The sequence below is a fragment of the Siniperca chuatsi genome, linkage group LG5 (assembly GCF_020085105.1).
Source record: "Siniperca chuatsi isolate FFG_IHB_CAS linkage group LG5, ASM2008510v1, whole genome shotgun sequence".
Lineage (NCBI taxonomy): Eukaryota > Metazoa > Chordata > Actinopteri > Centrarchiformes > Sinipercidae > Siniperca > Siniperca chuatsi.
In genome coordinates this window covers 33,200,712-33,216,658 of record NC_058046.1, presented here as the reverse complement: position 1 = coordinate 33,216,658, position 15,947 = coordinate 33,200,712, and the positions used below count along the sequence as shown (strand labels likewise).

The following is a 15,947-nucleotide window of genomic DNA, read 5'->3' as shown; positions in this document are numbered from 1 at the left end:
ATTATTCGCCCGCGCGAACAACCGGAACGGACCATCCGGCACGGGGGGGGGGGGACTAGACTAGAGCAATTATTAAATATCTTTCTTGTTCCCCCTTTTTTGTTACATATACATGGCTAAAATGTGCCTAATATTTCTATAGGCTAATGAAATAATACCGGCATTTTAAAATAAAATTTCATTAGGCTATTTTTGGTGCCCCCTCAGCACTTGGTGCCCTACGCACAGTGCGTGATGTGCGTGGTGGGAGCGGCGGCGCTGTGCTTATGTTATAATTATAGTAGGTAGTCCACAGCAACTCTACTTTTTGCAACCCCATAATGTGATTTTACATTGTGTAACGTTAGCCTAGCATAATTTTCATGTAAACTAGCTAACGTTACTGCATGTAATGTTATACTGGCCTCAGTGTTGCCAACTTTTTTCCAATGAAAGTAGCTAGCACTAGCTCCAAAAGTCGCTAAAAATCGCCAGGTGACGTCATACGCTCATTTGCATGTTGATGATGTCATCTCATTCATTTGCATACAGTTTAGTGCAGTGAGGGAGAGATCACCCTAATTTAAGACATATGAAATGAAGATAGAGAAATCTTTAGCCAAATAATCACAAATTCACTATGGGAACATGTATTTGAAGTTAAGTTAAGTTTTTTAAAAATGTTTTAAATCTACAAAGGGAGGGAGGAGAAAGATCAAACGAAGTATTTACATATTTACAAACCGTAACAACCTAATCCAGAGAGTGCTGAAACGGTTTGAAAAGTCGCTAAATCTAGTGACAAAGTCGCCAAATTGGCAACACTGATTGACCTTGCCCTCAGCGGACACGATCCCCGGCGTCTGAGAGCAGAGAATACTGCTTATTTTTTCAAGATTTTGATAACTTATTTTATTTACTCTGCGATTTTTTTAATCATTCCAATTTGGCTGGGTGGTTAATAAGACATTTTTCTGTGGTGTGACAAACTCAGAACACATATGTATTATTGCTTTACACGGACTGACAAAAGAGCAATCTATTACGCACAGTGCAACAGACACTGCAGCAGCTCCCTGATAGGCTACGGTCTGCTACAGCCTCGTGTGTCTGTGAGGTGGTGAGATTAGGCGTCCTCACTCTGGCCATGCCCCTTTAATGCGGTCGCCTAGGAAACGGGGCGTGGATAAAGCGTTCGGGAAGCAGGTGACCGACGTGATTGGCTGAAGTGTCGACTGATGTAGTAGCGTGCTATCGTTCCATCGGTCCTCAGTGAGCTGTGGAGAAGCCGCTCGCACCGGGAGGCTGGAATCTGCTTACCATCAAACCTCACTCTCAGTTCTGTTACCCGCTCAAGGTAAGTCAATCTTAAGTCTTCAATTAAATGTTCTTTTTATGTCTGTTGTGAATACATATAAGCCTGCACAGGCTACGTTGACGACTGAATCCAGCTCGAGAGACACTCCGGTACGTCAAAAATAGACTGTAACGTTAAACGAAAAAAAGCCGCTCGCTGACCCTTCCAGCGGACATTATAGCGCAGCGTATAGAGATCAACTCAAATAAGCCTGAACAAATGGCAGCATTTTTATTTTTTTCCCCCCAGAAAAGGTCAGACCTTCATATTGAAGTCAACGGCGGGCTGTTTGTGGATTAAAGAAGAATTTATGGGCGATAAATTATTTAGCAAATAAAGAAGTATGGGGTTTCTCTTTTGAAAGCCGTCACCAGAGTACCTTTCAGTGGTCAGTTGTAGGCCGATATTACTCAACTAATTTAATATTAATAATACAGAAATAAACTATTGATAAAAAAGACTTAAATTGATGATTAAAATGATGAATTTTCTAAATACCACACCACAATACTGCATCTGTTTGAACTAGCAACAGTAGGAAGGAAGGACCATTTGTATGGAAGAAATTCAAAGTTCATAGAGGTTATAAAGAGTAAAAGACTACATTTAATGGCAGAATAACTGAATGACAGAACAAATCAAGCCTAAGCAAGTTAAACATATAACTAAATAGACAGTCTGATGTTAGCAGGAGGACCAAAGCCTTGGACCAAAAGTCCCGGTCGGAGCACCTCAGACACTTGAGTAATGCTCTTTGAGTATAGTTGATTTTTGATTTCCTTTGTGGTTGTGTTTCCTATGAAAACTGACACAGCCTGTTATGTTATGTAAAGGTGTACAGTCACGTCCAGCTTCTCCCAGCTTACATTACTCTACTTGTGTTATTTGGTAGCTCTGTTTCACCATGCTGACCCGTCTGTTCTGTATGCACGGCCTCCTGGTGGCCTCCCACCCCTGGGAGGTGATCGTCGGCACAGTCACCCTCACCATCTGTATGATGTCCATGAACATGTTCACTGGCAATGACCAGATCTGTGGTTGGAACTTTGACTGCCCCAAAACAGAGGAGGTGAGTGAACAAGATGATCGAGAACATGTCAGTTATCTGTAGTAGTGCGTCAAGTCAAGTCAAGTCAATTCTATTTATACAGCCCAATATCACAAATCACAAATTTGCCTCAAGGGGCTTTACAATCTGTACAGCATATGACACCCTCTGTCCTTAGACCCTCGATTCAGATCAGGAAAATCCCCCCCCCAAAAAAAAAAAAAAGCTCAGGAAGAGCAGCACACATGCAATAGATGTTGTGTGTACAGTAGTGCTTTTGGGTCCATCCAGTGTGGCAGGCTACAGCTCTATCCTGTGATGTGTACAGACTTTGAAAAGGGCAGGGGCAACGCATCTCTGAGGGGCACTTTCTGGACTTTGTTGGTAGGTTAACTTAGTTACTGAAAAAAATGGTTCAGCCTTGAACTTAACCTTCAATTATCCACTTATTCAGATTTTTTCAGCTCCTTTACATTGTGATCGAACAAAGCAGAAATGACATGAATCAATGTCTGGCACAGGCACTGTCCCACAAATGCTGGGAGAATCCCATTCCTATGTCAAAATGTAATTTTTAAAACTGATTTCTGTAGAACTTAGGCCTACTTATAGTCATGAAAATGCAACATAGGCTACCAAAAATATGTAGTGCACTCTGAAAAATTCAGGTATAAAATTATCACATGCAACAGAAAATGGAGCAACTTTGGCAAAAATGCCAAATAGGATCCCATTTAAGTACCAGTAGTTCCTGGTACTAAAGCTAACCCTAGTTTTTAAGAGGATGTCGTGAGTACAGAATAGACCAACATAGTTAAAGTACAGTATGGACAATCATGATGACAATGTTATAAACAGATTGTGAAGAATATGGATCCTGGAGGATGTTGAACAACTTCAGGTATCACCGAACAGACCTGAGCCATGCGACCTCCTCTCCACCATGGAGACCTGCAAGAGGACAGAATACACAAACACACAAGAGGCAAAACTCAAGCAAACAGTTCACACAGAGAAGAAGGAACAGACACACAGAGGGAGAGAGACAAGGACACCATGCACACAAGGAAGAGAGAGAGAGAGACACAAGAGGAGAGGCTGAACTGACAGCCAGGGTCGCAGGAGTGAGTGAAGAGTGGACAAGGAGGAGAAACTAGGGAGAGAGAGAGAGAGAGGGAGAGACAAGAGGAGAGGCTGAATCTCCTGGAGGACGAAGATCCAGATCCAAAGCATCTGGAGAGACACACCGACAGCCAGGAGAGAGAGGGGTCCCAGGATGGTCAGGACAAGGAGGAGAAACTAGGGAGACGGAGGGACAAACAGAGGGTTACAGAGATGCAGTGGTTTTCAGAAAGTTTAGTTTTCTTGTCGGCAGGATAAACACGGACTATAAGTTCCTAGGCTTAATAGATTCATTGAGACTGCGACCGACCCGCTGGAAGGAAAATGGTAACAGGTACAAGGCCCGACATAACCAAAGAATAAGCAACTAGCTGAAAGTTAAGGCGAAAAGATGAGTTTTAAGTCTGATGTCAACAGGGAGGTTATTCCAGAGTATGAGTATAGGCTTCGCCCTCTAAGGCTATCGCTAGTGGGATAACAGCGAAGCAGGATATGGTCCATGGCCCACTGGGTCTGTCCGGTACCCACAGTGCGTCACAGTGCAATGAAACTAGAAAACAACATAAAACCTACTGCTGTGAGAAGCGGGGACGACGGTTACACACTGTAACAGTCCGCTCATATCTTAAGATGTTTCATTTGAAAGAGAACTTGTGCTAATTATCCATTGTCTTTTTCTCGGACCCGCTCTGTATTGAGTGTTCTTTCAGAGTGATTGTTATTTGGGGGGCTTTAACTGTGCGCTCTCCCTCATGCCTCTGGGTGCATGGAGAGCTGATTATCCCTCACTTAACCATACATTTCTTATCATTTTTGTGACCTTGAATCTAATCATATCTTCTTCTCTTCTTGCAGCAAATTCTGAGCAGTGATATCATCATCCTGACCATCACACGTTGCATTGCCATCGTCTATATTTACTTCCAGTTCCAGAACTTGAGACAACTGGGATCCAAATATATTTTAGGTACATGGCAAATGACTGAGAGGTGACTAAGATGCTATGGGTCTTATGGCTGTAGAGGAAGTAGATCTTTTGACTATAGCTAAAATGCATCTCATCGACTCTCTTGCAGGCATTGCTGGTCTTTTCACCATATTCTCCAGCTTCGTATTCAGCACAGTGGTCATTCACTTTCTTGATAAAGAGCTCACGGGTCTCAAGTAAGGACACACTCTGAATACTGTCCTTTTTTATCAGTATCTGTTAAAACTCCAGTTGATTGTTCTGTTCTGACCTCCAGTGAGGCTTTGCCCTTCTTCCTGCTTCTCATCGACCTCTCCAAAGCATGCGCTCTCGCCAAGTTCGCCTTAAGCTCCAGTTCTCAGGTAGGAAGAAATATTCACTCATCATATTGCAACGTTCCACATGAAATTCAGCAGTGGCCCTGACTGGTATGTTGTTCTACAACGTTTTCAGGAGGAAGTGAGGGACAATATTGCTCGTGGCATGGCAGTACTGGGACCTACCTTCACTCTGGACGCCCTGGTGGAGTGCTTAGTAATTGGAGTGGGAACCATGTCAGGTACTTGCTGCCATTTGGAGTTTCATCTATTCCGCTACCCTTCCTTCTACAAGATGTGTCATTACACCATGACATCACTGTTGGGTGTGTTTACTGCTTACAGACGTGAAACAAGCTTTCAACCAGAGAGAACAGTGAAGCACTGCTTTTCAGCCTGTTGATAAGTTGCACTTTAAGAACCCTTTGTCGCCTCTAACACTCATTAGGAATGCTTAATTCTGGTGTCATGAACATGTGAGTTACAACACTTGTATTTTGTGTTCAGCTATATTTAAGCAAAAAGACGTGATGGTGGAGTTGGAGGAGATAGGACAGATCTTTAAGGCGTCAATATGTTTCAAACAAAGTGCTTGTCGGATTGTCAAACAGCATCTTAAACACTCCCCCCTATCCTTTACCCTGCTGACGCCACGCATATCTGTCAAAATGGTCCTTCGATTCAGCCGGGCTCCTTAGCAGATGACAACCTATTTTGCTGTTCGCTGACCAAGAGGAAATGAATGAAGAAGAGCACTTTAAGCAGCTATCCACTGTATGCAGACAGTGAATAGTGGTTTTCTGATTTGGTCATTTTGGTGACACAGTGGCCCCTTCTCATGTCAGTTGTTCTCGTGAATGCCTGAGTATCTGTCTTGTATGTTTCAGGTGTGCGACAGTTGGAAATCATGTGCTGCTTTGGCTGCATGTCTGTCTTGGCCAACTACTTTGTGTTCATGACTTTCTTCCCTGCGTGTGTCTCACTGGTGCTGGAGGTAAGAGTGCAGTGTTTCACTGTATGTGTGTGCATGTGTGTGATAATGTCAGTTTGATGGATTGTGTTGTGGTTGCTGCTGTAGTTGTCCCGTGAGAGTCAGGAGGGCCATCCTATCTGGCAGCTGAGCCACTTCTCCAGAGTGATGGAGGAGGAGGAGGACAACAAACCCAACCCTGTAACCCAGAGAGTCAAAATGATCATGGTAACAGATCTCTTTCTTTATTTGCTTCTTTGTTTTCATTTGAACATGAGTGTGATTTCACCTCTCTTCTCTGTGTGCAGTCTCTGGGCCTGGTGATGGTTCACGCCCACAGCCGCTGGATCGCCGAGCCCCTGTCCATAAACATCCCCCAGGTCGGAATGGAGGGGGACCACTTCTCACCCAGGAGGATCGAGCCAGAGAAACCGCTTTGGTACTTCTACCTCACCAGGTGAGGCAAGTGATACGCTTGCTTTTAACTACATGTTCTCGTGTGCGTGACGGCTACCCGGCATTTCCGGAATTGCTTCTGAGTATTTGTGCATGTCCTCAGAAATGTATGCTATGCATCTGTAAGATGCAATTACGCTCGTGAACAGTGGTGACTGTATGTCAGAATGTGAAGTAAGAAGTTTTGAAGAAGTTGTTTCAACTGTTTCTGCAGTGATTTCCTCAAGTGTTGCAATACTGCAATATTGGACATTAGATGTTTAGATGTATTCCACACTAGCCATGGACCATTTTGTAAGTACTTGTAGTAATTTGATGGTTGAGGTTGTAGAAGGTTTCTGGAGGTCACTTATTAAAATCCCTGGGCTGATTAGGAAATGAGACTGAGGACATTGAGCAAGTAACATTCAGCTTAAACAGCCCAGCTGAAACCCCAGCTGGTCCAGTGGAGCTGGAGAAGTGGCTGAGAAGTACTGTGGTTGTACTGGGAGGCTTCTTATGGAGGCCAACAAATAACTTGGCTGCCAATGACTTTATCCCCATTATCTTGTCATCTTAAGATATTGAACTGTTATTTCATGATCACAACTTAGCAAGAAATAAATTATTATGCGTCTGTGGTGCTGAGATCATTTTAAAAAACTGTACCACTGTCTAATCAGGCCCCCTTTAAAAAGGATTTCTAAGTTCTAACTAATCATTTTAGTGGTTTATAAATCATTTACTGATGCTTCATAAATTAGTTACAAGCCGTTAATAAGATGTTTTGGGTTTCCAGATTGTCAAAAATCCCATTGACTGATTGGATTCCTCTTCATATGTCAGCATAAAGAGAACATTTAAATGTATATTTAAAGCTAGAGTCCGAGACTTTTACATATAAATGAACGTCCGTTACATTCAAGTCCTTGCCAGATGAATTCACGCAATGCTGATTAACCCTCTCACCGCCAGGTAAATCCCTCTGTATTTTTCAGTATACAGAGTTTTTAAATCTGGTGTCCATGGCGACATTCCCGCTGGCACATCGGTAAAGGTTCGTTTTACACCAACCAGCAATGACTGGTTTGCCAGAGTGGAAGCTGGGAGCAACCCAGAGCCAGAGCTCCACAATCCACTATTGCTGTAAAAAACAAAAGGTCCATACTGAGCATTGTTTATTGTTTATTTTGTTTCTTATGATTGTATAGTTTGTGTTAATATGCTTTGGCAACGTTGTATTGTATGCGGTCGTGCCAATAAAGCTACTTGAATTGAAATTGAACAGAGTTGGTGCAACTCTCTCTCTCCAGGCTCTGGAGCGACCGCAGCGATGCAGTAGCCTGCAGCAGCTGGGAGCAAAACCTAAGAAGCTCCAAGAAAAGTGTCTGATGCTGCAGATAAAACAGAAACTCTGTGTTCAGAGGAAGGATTACAGCCAAAAAATGACAGCGACTGACGGCGAGGACAAACACGGCTAACCGTTGGTGTAGCTTTAGCTTTTCCTTGTTGGAGAGCTGAGAGACGGGCTGAGGACAGACACAGACGTCACCTTACTGCTCTCAGACAGGCTGGTAAAATATTCAGAGTCGGCTATGCAGCTTTTACTATTTACTCTACCTAAATAATGGATTATTGTCTTGGAACTGTGGAAACTTCTCTGTATTTTTGAAATTATTTTTGAGCACGAGTCTGGGGCATCAACAGTGTTTGTGTAATTACTCTCACTGTCAGAAGGGGGAGACAAAAGTTCCACACTGCAGCTTTAAGCTAAGGGACCAAAACAAAAAACCAAAACAAACAACTGGCAACTTCTGAAATGAATAATACAACTCGTTCTACATGTTACTGTCCCTCTTTCCCTGCAGGATGATAACCATGGACATTGAGCAGGTGATCTGTCTGGCCTTGGCCCTGCTGCTGGCTATCAAGTACATCTTCTTTGAGCAGGTTGAGATGGAGTCTACGCTGTCACTGAAGAACCCCATCACTATGTCCGTCCCCGCCATGACCCCGCGGCAGCCCACTGAGACTTGCTGCAGGAAGGAGCCGTACGCTCCCCGACCTCTCGCCCCCGCCAGGAACGTGGCTGCCCCAGCACCCGCCAACAAGACAGAGAGAGGTGTGTCTGTGCTCACTAATGATGCTGTAGCAGATGGACTTGTGTAGCACTGTGGTATCCAACTCCACCTTGTTTCCCTAGATGAGGTTATCCGGCCCCTGTCTGCCCTGGCTGCAGGTCCCCAGCCAAAGAGCTTCTTTGTCGTGGGGGAGGAAGAGCTCAAGTCCGAGACCGATCAGCCGAGCCTTCCCCCAAAGCCCAGAGGCCTGGACGAATGTGTGGCCATCCTCAACAACCCTGATGTAATATATCACACATAACACACAGCTGATAACTCAACTAACCTTCTCTCAGGTGGCTGAACGGTTACGTCACCTCAGCCCACTTCCCAGCTCCCTGTTGTGTCTGTTTCAGTCGTGGAGCCATATCCCACCAATAAGACTGCAGGGTTTGAGGCAGTTGTGTGATTTAACTACGCTGTAATGAGCTTAGTCACTCCACTCTCTCTTTGAGGCTGAACCAATTAGAGCATGACGCCAATAGAAAAGACACTTGCACTGATTCCACTTGCTCTGTGGGGCCTCACATCCACTTAGCTCACCTTTACACTTTCTCAGACAAGATATATTGGTACACATCACGTGTAGGTTGAGGTTTTATTGCACGTTGGCAACACTTCTCCCACACTGCACTGTAATGTTTCTTCTACTAAGACACAGAGACAAGAATATTCCAGATGATAATAACGTGTGGACAGAGATGAATTGTTAACATTATCAGAAGCAGAGACATTAAGCTGGCTAACACTTAAGTTAATGCTACGCTACATACACACTCATAGCAGGAGATGATCACTTTCACTTTCCAGCCAGTACAAATAAAACACCAGAAAGATGTCACCTGCTGGGAGTCTAGATCACTTGAATATGGAATTAACTGGTATAAGTGTTGGTTCCAATATGAAATTGTAGCTTCATGTCTGTACACATATCTGTTGAAATTACTAAGCAGTGTGTGATGATCTATAATGTATATAGGGTAAATAACAACCACACTGTGAAACTACTTAACTGATTTTCAGGAATTCTTTGAGGTAAAAGACACAAAGTTTCCTAAGATTTGAAGAGATTTTTTAGTTTCTTCTAATCTTGAGTGAATGTTTAAGTAGAGTCACTGACCACTGGTCTGTGGCCACTTGCCAGCAGCCAGAATACACAGTGAATAGTAAGTCACTGCATGATTGTGTCTCTTGCAGCTGGGGCCTCGGTTCCTGAGTGATGCTGAGGTGATGCTGCTGGTCAACTCCAAACACATCCCTGCATACAAACTGGAGGCCATGATGGAGAGACCAGAGAGGGGAGTGGGCATACGAAGACAGATCATATCTGCGAAGCTTCCCTCTCCTTCTGCGCTCTCGTCCCTGCCATACACTGACTACGACTACTCCAAGGTGAAGACGCGCGCGCGCACATACACGAGACAAACGCTGTAACGCTCTGGTCCCTGTTTTACAAGCTCGGCAACATTTCTGTTTTCCAGGTCATGGGCACCTGCTGTGAGAATGTGATTGGCTACATGCCTGTACCAGTGGGTGTGGCTGGACCGTTGCATCTGGATGGGAAGCAGTTCCAGGTTCCCATGGCAACCACGGAGGGCTGCTTGGTTGCCAGCACCAACCGCGGTTGTCGAGCAATTGCCGTGAGTATCAGATATGTTGTTTTCCAAAGATGCTGAGGGTGGACCAGGGTGGACAAAATAATATATATAATAATATAAAAATAATAGAAATATTCAACAGTATATGAATAGTAAATATCAGCCACAGTCTTCTATTGACTGTTGTCATACTGCATCCTGTTGTCTTTGCTGGTGCGGTTTGTGACAAAAATGTCATGTCATGTGAGTTTTCATATTAAAAACATTACCCATACTGGTCACCAGCTACAGATACATGACCTTTGTGTAGGTGTCCATTTCACATGTTGGTTCTACATCAAAATCTCACAGAAAAGTGATCGTAGGGCCCGATTTAAAGCTGACACATACAGTATTGCTTTTAAGTTGTGTTTCTGTTATTTTATTCAGCCCTTTTCTATTTATTCAGCATTTTCAGTAGTACTTTGGACACTCTTGTGTTTAAATGTGCTGTATCTGACTTGTGGCCCTGTCCCCTGCGTGCTGTAGCTGGGAGGCGGAGCCAGGAGTCGCATCCTGGCTGACAGCATGACTCGAGGACCCGTGGTGAGGCTGCCGTCCGCCTGCCAGGCTGCTGAGGTCAAGGCCTGGCTGGAGAGCACGGACGGTTTTCAGGCCATCAAAGAGGACTTTGACAACACCAGCAGGTAAAACATGAAACCTGACATGGACAGAACTAGAATTCAAAGTAGGGGCTCAGTGTCTTGTTGTTGTTGTTGTTGTTGTGTGTCAACATGTTTTTGTGTGAAGAGTGTGTGGTTGCTGTTGGCAGGTTTGCTCGGCTCCAGAAGCTGCTGGTTGGTCTGGCTGGGAGAAATCTCTACATCCGCTTCCATTCCAAGACTGGAGATGCCATGGGGATGAATATGATCTCTAAGGTAACTGTTTTATAATGGCTGTGTGTGTGTAGAGAGAGAGTTTCATACCTTCAGGGCATTTTAGCTATTCCTAACGGCCTCAAGGGCTTAGTTTAAAGGATAATTCCCAAAATGATATCCATATCGCCCACCCCTGTAAGGTCTTAAAAGAAAGTCACACATTTCTGGGAGTGTATTTTATGTTATGTAAATCTGACATTGGTGTACATGTGTTCTCATACCTAGGATTTATCATTAGGCAATTGCACAAGTGCGTATAAAAGCAACATAATATACACATGTGATGACAGTTGTGTGACAGAACGATGCACATTATCACATTGTAGAACTGCAGAAAAGTGTACGACATTCCCAGTCCATGTACGATGACTCACACGTGGTCTGCCTGCAGGGCACAGAGCAGGCCCTGAGCAGACTGCAGCAGCACTTTCCAGAGCTGCAGGTGGTGGCTGTCAGCGGAAACTACTGCACCGACAAGAAACCAGCCGCCATCAACTGGATCGAAGGCAGGGGCAAGTCTGCTGTCTCTGAGGCCACCATACCCGCTAAAGTGGTCAGAGAGGTAGGAAGAGCTACGTTAACTTAGTTATTTTTCAAACTTTGTAAGGTCTTTACATCCATCCTTTAAACCTGTGAGCTTGTGCCCATCAACAGAAACTCAACAGAAAACCGTAGTATAGGAAAGTTGTAAATGGACACCCTTGGATTAGCCAATGTAGATGCTGGCGCTGGCTTGCATTGCTGTACATTTTTTAGAATGAGGTACTGTCATGAACTGGCTCAGGGAGGGAGAGCACACAAAAGGCTGGCGGTCAAAATTCTAAACTTAAAATTATAAAAAAAATAAATGCAATTTATTAAATAAAGTTATTTACAGAACAAATCCATGAGGTGCGAACAGTCAGTAACACCAGTCATGTCTGTGAGTGAAAACAGTGTATGAAGATGTTGCATGCTAAATGAAAAGACAAGACAAAACAAAGCACCCAAACCAGGAAACCATGAGGGAGCGGAGAGAGACGTTGGGTGCTTTTCATTACCCTGCGTCCTCTCTCCTCCCGTGACCCGGCAATCGTTCCCCCTCTGCCGTCATGGAGGATCTTCCAATCCCCTATTTGCACCTGGAGGAGACTTAAAGTGAGGAAACACGGGTGTATCCTACGCAGAAGTCTTTTATCAAGTGGCGTGAAGCAGCCCTTCATAAATGCAGCACTTCATAAGTAACTGACGTCGCTTCACACTGACACTGTGGAACCAAGGATTTCTCATTTGGCAGCTTCAGCTCCTCCGAGGCAGAGGCGCGAGTGAAGGAAACGAGGAGATGCGTTCGCATAATCAAAAGCTTTGTAGGCTTAACAGCTCATCAGCCCAGGTGAGCGGGGTCGTCACAGTAGCAAGTATCACGAAAGGAGACCGCTGTTAGCCCTTCAAAATTCTGGAATGTAGTTGGAAGTAATACTGTTTTCAATGAATGTGACAGTTGGTGCCGGTTTCCTGCAGTGGTTAATAGGAAGCAGGACCAAAATTCAGATACCAAGGCTCAGCAGGTAGGTAGGGTTAAAACTGTACTCAGTATTTGTTGAGCAACTTTCAAATTTGAAAGTGCTTTACATAAGGTGAAATAAATTAGAATGAAAAAGTTTATTTAGCTGATCTTAGTCAGCTTTGAGTTATACCCAAATCAACAAAGCATTTTGCACAATCAGGAGGCAATTACAGAAAATATAACACATACGTTTGATCCTTGTAATAATTAAATATTTGTTATATGTTATTGATTAAATGCTTATGGATGGGTTCACCGTTTTTCATGTCTGTCTAAAAACAATAGTCTGGTGTCCATATGAACATTAAAACAGGTTTTTATTATTATATTAATATTACCACTACCATTGCATTATTGCTATTTTAAAATTCTAGGGGGAATTTGCATTGTGCTCCCTTCAAGACTCACTTGATTTGACGAATTCAGACTGCTGAAGCTTCATTAACTTTAGATAAACCCCCATCACTTACGTTGTTAGCATGTAGGATCTTTTCATGGTCAGTATGACCAGGAGGAATGACCACAGCAAGCAAAAACTGTTTCAATGTTCATATAGTCACCTAAGTATTATTTGCAGCCTTGAAAAATTGGGAACATATCCTTTTTTAGATGACCTTACTCCATTTATATTGTGTGAGCAATAAAAACCCAGGAGAAATGTTCACTTGTCCTTTGATTGGTTTCACTAACATGTCTAAAACATCATTACAAAAGCACAAAGAAGGAAATAATGAATGGTAAATGTAGATTCCATCTCATGATCTGCTAAATGAAAGTTCCTTAGCCTTTGGTATAAGTGGTACCCTCATATTAACTCGTTCACTCCTTTTCCCTGCGCTGCAGGTTTTGAAAACGACGACAGAGGCTCTGGTGGAGGTGAACATCAGTAAGAACCTGGTGGGCTCAGCCATGGCAGGTAGCATCGGTGGATTTAACGCACACGCAGCCAACCTGGTGGCTGCCATCTACATAGCCTGTGGACAGGTAAAGTAGTTCTGCTGTGCATCCATTTATCTCAGTGGGTTTCCTGTGTTAATGTCTGTGGCTGTGTGTCCTCCAGGATCCAGCCCAGTCAGTGGGCAGCAGTAACTGCATCACCCTGATGGAGGCGTCAGGACCAACAGGGGAGGACCTGTACATCAGCTGCACCATGCCCTCTATAGAGCTAGGCACCGTGGGAGGAGGCACCAACCTGCCCCCCCAGCAAGCCTGCCTCCAGGTACACACACACACACACATTCTAGGCAACTGCAGGTAAATGAAATATAAATCCTGTTAGAATAAATGTTTCAAATTTGAAATATGGATAGAAATGCATTTTGCATTTACGGAGGGAATTATAAAACGGCAATAAGTTGGCCTGGTGGTTCATGTCTTGCTATGTACTTATGAAGAAAAACATGTGGTATATATTTTTAGCATTTGTTCAGAATTCCCTGCAAGAGTTAAATGTAAAACAGTTCATACTCACTCCCATTCGGGGTTTTCCAAGAAAAACGTACGTTTAAAATGCAGATGTTGTTACAGCACCACCAACACCTTCTGCTAAGTTTGGTGGCTCATGTATCACAATATATTTAGCTAATTTCCTGAGGTAGGCATTGGTTTGTGTGTGTGTGTGTGTGTGTGCGTGCAGATGCTGGGCGTGCAGGGAGCCAGTCAGGACTGTCCAGGGGAGAATGCCCGGCAGCTGGCCAGGGTCGTGTGTGCCACTGTGCTGGCTGGAGAGCTCTCACTGATGGCTGCTCTGGCTGCTGGCCACCTGGTCAAGAGTCACATGGCACACAACAGGTAAGAGCAAGGAACCTTGGTTTACAGATTTACACGAGTCATTTTTTTCTAAAGAGAATGAGTCAAACTGTCGAACTGCTGTGAACTAGCTGTTCCCATCCTGACAGAAAGGAACAGCAACGAAACGACAATGATGAGCTTTTCTCCCGTTTTCAGCAGATAACCACGTTTGCATAAAGTTAAAAATCTTCAACTTTCGACCCCTCCCTTTGCTATCCCACAATGCCTTGAGAAGCCATTCACTCGCGTCCCATAGAAAATGTCACACTGCATTCTGTGGGGGTTTCATTTATGTAGGACATCAGCAGTGTCCTCTTGGCTGGTCTCCTGTCTTACACTTCTTCTCATTAATTATTTTGGTAATACGGAAAAGCTATACAAATGAAAGCATCAGCACTGATCTCTGCAAATGTGTTTTTTGTTTAGAATTATTTACAGGGAGACTGACTTATAAATTGTGTACTTATAATAGCATTTGAAAATTGAGCTAATTTGCTTTTTGAGACAACAGTACTTAAAGTGCATTTATTTATGGTGCAGACAAAGATTTCGCAGTCCTCCGGTCCTCGGCTGGATCAGATCCTGGCAGTGTGCATTTTGGGTTAAAGCACCTGTTTATTATGTCTCTTTATTAAGCTGTGCCCTTTGAACCCCGGAATACTTACGCATTACTTACTTGTGTTCTTGTTTGGAATGTTATTTTTGTGTACAGACTGTGAAGACAAATGATTCCTTCTATAGAGGGCAATAAAGAAGGAATCTGAAGTCTAACGTTAGCTGATTTGCCATAGATACGCTTTTATAAAAAAAGAATTTGTAACCAGTGCGCATTTGACATACAAAGCGTGATGCTATCCGATCTAACTGTTCTGGGTGCAGATCCAACGTGAACCTTCAGGAGACTCCGGGGACGTGCACCAGGAAAGCCTCCTGAGAGTGAAGATTTGGGCAGTCAAAGGGACTAATCGTTCATCAATCCGAACGGAGCTGTCAGAGAACGCGCCGGTGTCTTTTGACCAGTGTCTATTCAGGATATGAAAAGGATCCATACAAGCGCATCAGACTGTTCTGAGGGAGTATTCATTTTGTGTATCTGTTTGTATTTTCTGGAGCTGTCTAGGAACACTTCATTGCTGACTTATTTTATTTCCACATTTAAGAATGCTGTCAGGTTTTTGGGAAACATGAAACTTTTGTGCTGAACCTGTTGCCAGACGGAGCATTGTGAATGTTTGGGATTGTTGAATGTGTGCGGCTGAGCATGGGAACTACAGGGGAAGCTAACAAGCTGAGAAGAAGCCCACACAGTTCGGCAGGACTGCGAAGCAGACTCGAGTACTGGTTGGACCACAAGAAGACAGAAAGATTAGCCATGACTGACTTAAGGAATGAATGAATAAATATATGAAAGAATGATCTGGATCCAAGAGGCACTTTAAAACTAAGAGTGCGAGCCTCAGTCAGTCATAGCGAGTCTTCCTGTTCCGGCCGATGACAGATGTTTTGGATATATTTTGTAATAAATACAAAAGGACTACAATGACCGATTCCACTGTTTTGAATAATGCTTTGTTGTGAATTGCACACGCTGGAATATGGAATTTACAGTAACGTGACAGGAAATGCAGCGTTGGCCTTGATACTGAAGAGCTCAGGGTCATGTCATTCGGCAGCTTGTATCTAATCTGTTCATGTAGCATGTGAAAACCGCCTGCAGCAGCTTCATACAGCACGGCTTTGTTTCAGGGGTCACAGATTACTGATGACCACTGAAGAAAAG

At 43.7% G+C, this 15,947-nt stretch overlaps 1 protein-coding gene across 1 annotated transcript; it reads left to right on the top strand.

Annotated features, from left to right (window-relative positions):
• Positions 1 to 1,178: 1,178 nt before the first annotated feature.
• hmgcra (3-hydroxy-3-methylglutaryl-CoA reductase a) lies at positions 1,179 to 15,707 on the top strand. Its single transcript, XM_044197795.1, has 20 exons — positions 1,179 to 1,336; positions 2,229 to 2,405; positions 4,362 to 4,473; positions 4,583 to 4,670; positions 4,751 to 4,835; positions 4,927 to 5,032; positions 5,678 to 5,784; positions 5,869 to 5,988; positions 6,069 to 6,217; positions 8,064 to 8,317; positions 8,399 to 8,559; positions 9,513 to 9,707; positions 9,797 to 9,955; positions 10,442 to 10,599; positions 10,725 to 10,830; positions 11,222 to 11,392; positions 13,220 to 13,360; positions 13,437 to 13,595; positions 14,013 to 14,167; positions 15,047 to 15,707. The coding sequence occupies exons 2-20, from the start codon at positions 2,241 to 2,243 to the stop codon at positions 15,099 to 15,101; spliced, it is 2,646 nt and encodes an 881-aa protein (XP_044053730.1). The 5' UTR covers positions 1,179 to 1,336; positions 2,229 to 2,240; the 3' UTR covers positions 15,102 to 15,707.
• The last annotated feature ends 240 nt before the right edge of the window (positions 15,708 to 15,947 follow it).